Source organism: Oncorhynchus masou, chromosome 6, assembly GCF_036934945.1.
Source record: "Oncorhynchus masou masou isolate Uvic2021 chromosome 6, UVic_Omas_1.1, whole genome shotgun sequence".
Taxonomy (NCBI): Eukaryota; Metazoa; Chordata; class Actinopteri; order Salmoniformes; family Salmonidae; genus Oncorhynchus; species Oncorhynchus masou.
This window is the reverse complement of record NC_088217.1, coordinates 39,718,847-39,729,784: the sequence shown is the minus strand read 5'-3', so window position 1 is coordinate 39,729,784 and position 10,938 is coordinate 39,718,847. Positions and strand designations below refer to the sequence as shown.

The 10,938-nt window shown below is 42.1% G+C and overlaps 1 protein-coding gene across 1 annotated transcript; it reads left to right on the top strand.

Moving 5' to 3' along the window:
* The first annotated feature begins 4,405 nt into the window (after positions 1-4,405).
* LOC135541114 (specifically androgen-regulated gene protein-like) lies at positions 4,406-10,736 on the top strand. The gene is made up of 4 exons (XM_064967233.1): positions 4,406-4,494; positions 7,019-7,190; positions 7,450-7,645; positions 9,119-10,736. The coding sequence occupies exons 2-4, from the start codon at positions 7,086-7,088 to the stop codon at positions 10,306-10,308; spliced, it is 1,491 nt and encodes a 496-aa protein (XP_064823305.1). The 5' UTR covers positions 4,406-4,494; positions 7,019-7,085; the 3' UTR covers positions 10,309-10,736.
* The last annotated feature ends 202 nt before the right edge of the window (positions 10,737-10,938 follow it).

The window sequence follows — 10,938 nt, the reverse complement described above, 5'->3', positions numbered from 1 at the left end:
GAGTGTGTCTGGCTCTGGTTCGTCTGGGACCTCTGTGGTTTTGGCAGCACCTTCATAGAAAACACACCCATCGTGTCTGTCCCGGTCCTTTGTAGTCCGAGGTTGTAAGTGCCTGCATCAAAGAGCTTAATAGTTTTGATGGTTAGTAGGATTTCATCACCTTTACAGAGTTCAACAGTGCTCCCAGGTTTCCCCCATATCATGGAAAACCTATCCCCCTTTGTGGGATCCCCTATGCTATAAGGATGCCCACTTCTCCAATCCCAGAACTGTCCCAAGTTGGTTATCATGTAATTCCCATATGGACACCATCCCCCATTACACAGGTACTCCTGTACACAGGTGTTAAAACCAAACACAAATATCTCATTTTTGTCCCTGCCCTGTTGGCTCAAAATATGTCCCAAATACTTAACATGAGTCTACCATAATTAAAACTTATCCTAGCTAATTTTCACACGACATTCATCAGAGAAAATATAATGACACTATAATGTAAATTTCACTGCCTTTTTGTATTAAATTACCTTAATATCAGTATTACAAATGACCCTAGATTCTCCATCCAAATGGCATTCCAATGAGGCTGATCAGACCACAAAGGAAAGTTACAATGGAGGTCATAAGTCATACCACCCCTCCAAAGAAGTGTTTCTTACTATATTAAAAAACATACCTTTATCAAAATATTTCACCTATTTAATTAAGACTCAGAAAATAAAAACGTATAATATTTCATGTGAGTGTACCCCTTTAAGATATCATGTCTCTGGGAAAATGGAAATGTATTCCCTCCAATCATTAGTTTTAAATTTACTCGATGTTTCATGGAACTCATTCAATCTTCCTCCAAATTGTCTCCCCAAAATACTTCTTAAAAACCCTGCCATTAGACACACACAACTGTGAAAAACGTACACTGTCCCTTTAACATAAAATAAACTCAGCCTGCAATCCACTTTGCGGGCCTTTCATTGTTCCCCATGATGCAAAACCTATAAATATTTGAATTACAATCAGAATGAAGTTTAGTCTATGTCACCAGTATTTAACCAGGCTCCCCGTCGACTGGGAGCCCGTTGGGCGCGGCAATACTGCCCTCTTCTATCCATCGTCTGTATAATTTCTCCTTTCTTTCTCCAATCTTTCCCTCTATTGGCCTCTAATGCTGATTTCAATGTTTTCAACACATTCTCTGCCTCCTGGTTAGCCATTGTCTAATGTATTTCAATTACTTGTTTAATTTGAATACAATATAAATTATCAGGTTCAATTGTGTGCTGCCTTAGAATGTGTCCCAATCTAGCCACTGTCTAGTAAACACCGTGCACTTCTCCTTTACCGTTTCAAAACATAACCTAGGTCTCACACCTGTTATTTACCCGAAGGTCATATAAACTTGGTATTAGTACATCGACTTAATACCTAATGTACCACAATCATACGGTTCGACTCTCTCAAACCTTACAAATATACGTCAGTTCGAATCACTCCAACCTGCAAACATATACGGTTGAATCACTCAAACCTTACAAACATACGTCAGTTCGAATCACTCAATTTAATTAATAAAAATGTGCAGTTATTTATCCTCTCTTACTCTTATGCAATATAACCAGGTACTATAACCCTTATAAGGATCTATAAACCTTTCATTCAAACTTGATACCAATTACAACTGAAAAATCTAATGTACTACATACAGTGGGGCAAAAAAGTATTTAGTCAGCCACCAATTGTGCAAGTTCTCCCACTTAAAAAGATGAGGCCTGTAATTTTCATCATTTTCATTCAACACTTCAACTATGACAGACAAAATTAGTAGAAAAAAATCCAGAAAATCACATTGTAGGATTTTAAATTAATTTATTTGCAGATTATGGTGGAAAATAAGTATTTGGTCACCTACAAACAAGCAAGATTTCTGGCTCTCACAGACCTGTAACTTCTTCTTGAAGAGGCTCCTCTGTCCTCCACTCGTTACCTGTATTAGTGGCACCTGTTTGAACTTGTTATCAGTATAAAAGACACCTGTCCACAACCTCAAACAGTCACACTCCAAACTCCACTATGGCCAAGACCAAAGAGCTGTCAAAGGACACCAGAAACCAAATTGTAGACCTGCACCAGGCTGGGAAGACTGAATCTGCAATAGGTAAGCAGTTTGGTTTGAAGAAATCAACTGTGGGAGCAATTATTAGGAAATGGAAGACATACAAGACCAATGATAATCTCCCTCGATCTGGGGCTCCACGCATGATCTCACCCCGTGGGGTCAAAATGATCACAAGAATGGTGAGCAAAAATCCCAGAACCACACTGGGGGACCTAGTGAATGATCTGCAGAGAGCTGGGACCAAAGTAACAAAGCCTATCATCAGTAACACACTACGCAGCCAGGGACTCAAATCCTGCAGTGCCAGACGTGTCCCCCTGCTTAAGCCAGTACATGTCCAGGCCCGTCTGAAGTTTGCTAGAGAGCATTTGGATGATCCAGAAGAAGATTGGGAGAATGTCATATGGTCAGATGAAACCAAAATATAACTTTTTGGTAAAAACTCAACTCGTCGTGTTTGGAGGACAAAGAATGCTGAGTTGCATCCAAAGAACACCATACCTACTGTGAAGCATGGGGGTGGAAACATCATGCTTTGGGGCTGTTTTTCTGCAAAGGGACCAGGATGACTGATCCGTGTAAAGGAAAGAATGAATGGGGCCATGTATCGTGAGATTTTGAGTGAAAACCTCCTTCCATCAGCAAGGGCATTGAAGATGAAACATGGCTGGGTCTTTCAGCATGACAATGATCCCAAACACACCGCCTGGGCAATGAAGGAGTGGCTTCGTAAGAAGCATTTCAAGGTCCTGGAGTGGCCTAGCCAGTCTCCAGATCTCAACCTCATAGAAAATCTTTGGAGGGAGTTGAAAGTCCGTGTTGTCCAGCAACAGCCCCAAAACATCACTGCTCTAGAGGAGATCTGCATGGAGGAATGGGCCAAAGTACCAGCAACAGTGTGTGAAAACCTTGTGAAGACTTACAGAAAACGTTTGACCTCTGTCATTGCCAACAAAGGGTATATAAAAGTATTGAGATAAACTTTTGTTATTGACCAAATACTTATTTTCCACCATAATTTGCAAATAAATTCATTAAAAATCCTACAATGTGATTTTCTGGATTTTTTCCCCCTCATTTTGTCTGTCATAGTTGAAGTGTACCTATGATGAAAATTACAGGCCTCTCATCTTTTTAAGTGGGAGAACTTGCACTATTGGTGGCTGACTAAATACTTTTTTGCCCAACTGTATGCTTCAGCAACCATCCAATGTAACACAGGTATTTTTAATTTGTTGGCCTGCAAATTCTATCCGTACATCATTCACTCTGATACAGCGCGCCCACTTATATCCCAGTGTTACTGCACTCACTCTAAATTTACCCAAAGTAAATATCCATTTATACTAGAAAATGTTCCTCATGCATACCAGTACACAGCATTCATTGTTACATTGCGATCCTGCTCACACACACACTAGTGAATTCCTTTAACCAATCTGATTCACCGTCATTCAAACAACTGGGTACGCGTTACACCAACCGACCCATTTAGTACATTACATTCGTTGTTATACCATAAGAGCGATCGATCAGTTCAAAATTGCATTTACCACTATGTATTCCTCATGATCCTTTAACAATATAAATTAATAGAATTTGGATACTTACATTAAACAGGTGTCTCACAAAACTAAATTCAGCTATGTTGCATAACACATTCATACATCCACACAAGTCAACAGCAGATAATATTCAATCACATATATGGTAACGGGCTATAGTGCATAACACAGAATCCTCATAATACCTACTTGTTATTATTCGTAGATCAGTCAGTCCTTTACAATACCAATAATTACATACGGTTAGATCCTCTCGAATTTGGCAATTGAACTAACAAGACCAGCCTCGATGAATCTATGGAATACAAACCAGTTAAGTCGACCAAAACTGACTATTTTTTTTCAACGGTAAACGGCCTCAGTGAACTATCTTCATTTATCCACCATCTTTGGTAGACCTACAACTACATTTACATTTACATTTAAGTCATTTGGCAGACGCTCTTATCCAGAGCGACTTACAACTAACTGGCTGCATTTAGACAGGCAGCAACAATTATTATTATGATTTATTTATTTTTACACTAATTGGTCGACACTAATTGGTCTTTTACACTAATTGGTCTAAAATACCAATTTCAGAATTGGGTTGCCTGTCTAAACGCAGTCATAGATGTGCAGCTTGAACGAAGCCTTCACGGCTCGGTGTACTGTGCTCTGATTGGTTAATAATGTGTGGCACATGGTATATTTTCACCTGTAGTAGCGAGGTTCTGAACAGAAGCGCGGACGGAACAGGCAACAGGTCAGATGGACTAGACCTGCGCGATTAACGGAATGTGGTGTTACTAGCTCAAACCTGTAAAATTACAGGTAAGCGAAATTATAAAACAACAGTGGATAGATTACTTGTATATTTTATTTGATATTAAACTGAATTATTCTTGAAATTAAAACAAATGTATAGCCTTCATATTTTGCTGTAAACTATTTGCATGGCTACTGTATTTTGCCAAGATTGTATGGCTACTGTTAATAATACCATCATTTACTCATATGAGCTATATCCTTATTACAATTGCTTTTGTCAAAACATGACTGAAATAGTCCTATGGGAGTGGCAAGATCAGAAAAATACTTTGACCACCCTGGTGTTGAATATCAGCTAGCAAATCTTAACCTGCCTTATGACAATGAAGTGTTATTGGCCATGTTACTTTAATGCCCCCAGCGTATGTGTATGTCTGAACAATTCCTGCAACAATGTTTACAGTGCAGTTTGTCCTAAATGGATTGGGAATGACACATTTGTTTTTCATTGTGTGTCAGGTGACTCACCATCAAAGTCATACTTCTATGTCAGAAGTGGTGAGCTGAAGTAATGACTAACGAGATGATCTGTGGTCTGTCATTCTGAGGAAATGTCAGCAGGTTTTTACCCCACTGGCACAATAGCTATTAAATCTTTGTACATGCAGTACAGCAACTGAATATACTGTGTGGTGATAACCTGCATAGATTTATTTTCCCTTCTTGTGAACCCTCAAACAATATTTTCCAAGACTTTGCTTTCAGCCATAGAGCAGGCGGATCACACACACTGGCATGCTAGGGGTATGAGGGTTCAAGTATTTTGTGTCTCTTAGTTAAACATCTGTGAAATACATAGTACAAGACACAATGGAGGTTATTCATTTAATATATTAAGCACTTGGGACTGGAAGGTTCTATCTGCAAAAAGCAGATTCTGAGATAAGATAATTGACTTAAAAGTGGTGGCAGGTAGCCTAGCAGTTAGAGCCAGTAACCGAATGGTTTCTGGTTCAAATACCCGAGTTGACAAGATGACAAATCGATCGATGTGCCATTGAGCAAGGCACTTAACAATAATTTGCTCCAGGAGTGCCATACTACTATGGCTGACCCTGTAAAACAACAAATTTTAGTACACCTATCCGGTGTATGTGACAAATTTTTTGCCAGTAAAGTAACTGAGTGGTTAAAAGTGTTGGGCCAGTAACCGCAAGGCTGCTGGTTCAAATCCCCTAGCTGACTAGGTGAAAAAGGTCTGTGCCCTTGAGCAAGGCGCTTAACCCTAATTGCTCCTGTATGTTGCTCTGGATGAGTGTCTGCAAATGACGTAAATGTAAAAGGTTCTGTATTCTCATTGGTTTGAATGGTGTCAGCAATTTTTATATTGTATTTCTTTTAATTTAACATGAATTGGGGGTATTTACAGTATCATATAGGTGACAAATATGCAGGTAGAATCTTAAGTCCTAATCTCTCGATATTGTGCATATCTCACGTCTAGTGAATCATTCATTGGAACATGCTATACAGTAGGAGACTGATATCCACTGATAAGGCATTTTATTACTTTTCTATCCAGTATCGACTGTATTGTTATTCCCCTTTAGAACCCTTGTCTTTTGAACCAGAATAGATGGTGTCGTGTACTATCCATTGTCTGAATGACCTGCTACTGCCCTGCTATTTGCATGAGATCAGTCTAGATTGTGCCAGGTTGAAAGACAACAAACGTTATCACGAACTTCACATTCAAATTCAGAGCTCAAGAGCTGAAGATTGCAGGTTGGATGTATACTTTACATAAATGCTTGTGGATAGGGGACTTAACTTCCACAGGGAAATGGCCTGGTCAGGATGGAGCACTGTAATGTGACAAAGCCTCCGCAGTGAACAGAACAGGACCACTATTGTGTATACTGACCTACTTAGTAGCCCCACACAGGTGTTGAAACCAGAGTAGAGGCATTTCTTATAAATCAGGTATTACTTTATTATGGTCTCAGTCACAACACCACAAGAGCTACTTCAATATAATATTTGAGGTTTTTATCTCACATTTGTTTGTTAGTTGTGCATTCATTCACACAATATGGAAAAAGGTGTGAAGAGGGATGTTCAACAACATCGTTACCTACATTATTCTACATTTTTCAAAGACATACAGGAGAGGCTACTCTATCTATACCAACAGGTATATGGTTAAGTAGGATGCAGCGTTTAAGGAGGGATATCATTTGTATTGTCTATCATTCTCGCTGAAATTGATCCTGCTGAAGGAGATTAGAGTAGCGTGCTGTAATCTGAGTCACGTGTGGCCAGGAGAGTAGTTAGCTAAAATATCGCACAGAACATTACTTAGCTATGATACCCTGTTATTCTCCACTAGCTCTGCTACCCATTCATCAGGTCCGGGTGAATCTGACTGTCATATAAAAAGGTTTAGAAAAGTGTGTGTGTAGCTAAGTTTTATTTGTGGACAATTAGATATAATAATTAGAAATAGTAACGAGTGATATATTCAAAGTTCCAAGTTTGGTTAATGATTTTATTCATACATCAAGTTGTTTGTATTTCTTTTTGACAGGGAAAGAATGGTTCTCCACTACCAACTTCTTTTATAACCTTGGACTTGAGAAACCTTAATCTTTACAATGCCAAAGAGTGACACATGGCCCGGTGGCGTCACCATAGGGACGATCACTGGCATGGACAATGCGGGCAGCTGTGACAGTGTTTTCAGTATGAACTCTGGATTTGTAAGTACATTTGGTCATCCTCACATTTCTCAAGTTGTATTCCTGAACCTGCATAGGAAAGCAAGCTGTCCCAACAAGAAATAGATTTTGTGACAAATGACTGCATCTCAGAATGAACTGAATTGACAATAGCTTCAGGGATTTGTGGGGGACAGTTTGACATTTTGGCAATGAAGCCCCTTTTTCTACTCACTCAGAGTCAGATGAACTCATGGCAACGATTTGTTTGTCTTTTAAGTTGGTCTGGTGTGTCTTACAGAGTGACAATAGCCTCAAGCACTTATCTGCTGAGGAGAGGGCATGTCTCATGTTCTTGGAGGAGACCATAGAGTCCCTAGAGACTGAGGAGGACAATGGACTGTCCAATGATGAGCCTGACTGCCTGCCCACCACCGGCAACGTGGCCACCAAGATGGCCCACCTCTCTGCCTCCATGGGCCAAAACAAGCTCAACAGTGAGTGACCTGCCCAGGAGGGAATTACATCCTCTTGAATATCAACATACCGTATTTTAGTGGTGTGCATTCATGGATGCCAAAGGAAGCCAGTCTTTCCTAAAAAATTGACCAAGAAAAAGATATACAATTATTTATCTTTCATCTCTGTGTTTTCATATTTTCCCTTCAATCCAGAAGAGGCATAATGTACACTATATATACAAAAGTATGTGGACACCACTTCATATTAGTAGATTCGGCTATTTCAGCCACACCCATTGCTGACAGATGTAGAACGTTGAGCACACAGCCATGCAACCTTCATAGGTTGACTTTCAACGTGGCACCGTCATAGGATGTCACCTTTCCAACAAGTCAGTTTGTCAAATTTCTGCCCTGCTTGAGCTGCACCAGTCAAGTGTAAGTACTTTTATTGTGAAGTGGAAACGTCTAGGAGCAACAACGGCTCAGCCACGAAGTGGTAGGCAACACAAGCTCAACGAACGGGACCACCATGTGCTGACGCCCATAGCGGTTAAAATTGTCTGTCCTCGTTTGCAAGACTAACTACCGAGAAACAAACTGCCTCTGGAAGCAATGTCAGCACAAGAACTGTTGGTCAGAATGAAATGGGTTTCCATGGTCGAGCAGCTGCACACAAGCCTAAGATCACCATGTGCTATGCCAAGCGTCGGCTGGAGTGATGTAAGGCTTTGGTGGATGCCAGGAGAGCGCTGCCTGCCCCAAAGCATAGTGCCAACTGTAAAGTTTGGAGGAGGAATAATGGTCTGGGGATGCTTTTCCTGATTCGGGTTAGGCCCCTTAGTGGCAGTGAAGAGAAATCTTCACGTTACAGCATACAATGACATTCTAGATGATTCTGTGCTTCCAACTTTGTGGCAACAGTTTGGTGAAGGCCCTTTCCTGTTTCAGCATGACAATGCCCCTGTGCACAAAGCGAGGTCCATACAGGAATGGTTTGTCGAGATCGGTGTGGAAGAACTTGACTGGCCTGCACAGAGCCCTGACCTCAACCCCATCGAACACCTTTAGGCTGAATTGGAACACCGACTGCGACCCAGGCCTAATTGCCAAACATCAGTGCCCAACCTCACTAATGCTCTTGTGGCTGAATGTAAGCAAGTCCCCGCAGCAATGTTCCAACATCTAGTGGAAAGCTTTCGAAGAAGAGTGGAGGCTGCTATAGCAGCAAAGGGGGACCAACTCCATATTAGTAATCATGATTTTGGAATGAGATGTTCAACGAGCCAGTGTCCACATACTTTTGGTCATGTAGTGTATCACGGTCGCTAGGCAAATTAACTAAGAGGTTATAGAGCAAACAACACAATTATCACAACACACAGGTTGTGATATGGCTTTTTTTCCTGGCTTCCATAGTGATTTTCACCCACGCACCGCTACTGTAGTACATTCATCCATTTCAGCAGGGGGAAAAAGCATCTAATGATCATTTTGTTTGTCTTTTAGATGTATCAAAATATCCCAGTGATGAGTATGGTTACATGGTTCCTACTCCGTTCATCCTGGCCAACAGCACCTCCTGCATCCTGTCCAAGCCCAGGCCAGGAATACCCCCAAATAATGAGAACTCTCACCCAAAGCCCCAGGTCATTGCCTTGGACAACATGACATCTCAGAGCCATCACCCTTGTGTACCCCCTGAGGTCAATGTTGTGGTGATACCCCCTCCATCAAAGCCCAAAGACTACCCTTGTCAGAGACCACCCCCTTCACCCAGGGGCCCTCTGTCCTATGAGGCCCTAGTGCAGCTGAGGAAGAGTGCGTCCATGAAGAGAACCCTTCAAAGTGCTACAGCTGAGACCAGAGACTGGAACAGGCAGCCCTCTTCATCAGCCGTTCCCATTGACCTGCACCATGGGAGCACACCCAGAGACCCCTCAGTCACCCCAGCCCAGGTCACACTCCCCCAAGAGCCCAGCAAGCAGAATGACAGTCCTCCATTAGTGTTCCCAAAACCCCCCAAAATACCCTCCCACATTGCCCTGAATACCCGAAAGGTTACAGCCAACCCCACCACAGACTCCAGTGCCCCTTCCCTTAGCTCATCACCCACTGATATGCATTTGTCGGACTCCCAAAAGGTGAGAAATGAGGCCCTGCAGAAGCTGGGGCTCCTGAGAGACAATAATGAGTCCCAACCTAAGTCTGTTACGCCACTGTGCTCCTCCAAATTTCACTCCACCTGTGACCCAACTTCAGCCAGTGTGGGAGTTAAAGCTCAACCCCACGGTAACTCAACAAGAAGTCAGCCCTCATCCACCTCCCAAGGACCCAGAGAACCTAGCAGCAGGTCTGTACAAAGCAGCAGCTTCCTACATCGCTCTAGGAGTGAGAAGCAGCCCCCCATACCGCCCTCACACCTGACCAAACCCAGTGGGGTCAAAGCTGTCACCCTAGAGCGTTCTGGGGTGGGGCTTGGGACCTACGTGGCCGACCACCGGAAACCTCCCCAGGGTGGACGTTGCACCCCACCTGCTCCCAACAAAGCCCCAGAGCAGGAGAAAACAACCCTCGCTGCCCAGCCAGTGTCCACCCACAAGACCCCGCACTGCCCGGGCTTCAGTGTGGTGATGGTGCCCAGCATGGGAGAAGACAGACGAGAGGCTCTTAGGAAGCTGGGGCTGCTGAAAGACTAGGCCTGGAGAGAAGGTCGCCGTATCTCTTCCCAGTGGTTAAATGGATACATAAAAGGGGTATCAAATGGAACAGACGTCCAGAACCGTAGGCAGAGAAGCAGCATAAAGAGGGAATTGAATGGATTTCTGTAAATATGTTTTAGCACTGAACGTGCTGGTTTATCAGGAAAATACCTTCTTTCTTCCTTTTCTGTCTGTAAAACCTCTTACTGCAGTTTAGTTTTCATATCAGTTGTTTATTAACATGATATTTGCAAATTGTTTTTAAAGGATTTTGCTGTTACAGAATCAATCACTGCACACTTATACAGTAGATCAGAAGAATGAATGCAACAGGCTTATTCAGAGAGGTTGGGTTAAATGCAGAATAAACATTTCAGTTGAATGCATTCAGTTGTACAACTGACTGGGTATCCCCCTTTCCTATTCATCATATTTTTGGTATAATTGCTGTGTAACAGACTGCATTCATGGTATGCTTGAGATGAGAACATGTATTTGACCATACATATTTTGTCTTCCCTAATGCATATTTGTTTTTGGTCCATATCTCTAAAGGCCATACATGCAATTGTGTTAGGGCCCATTGTACCTTTGAGAGGACATTCTGGGCTTTTCAATGATATCACT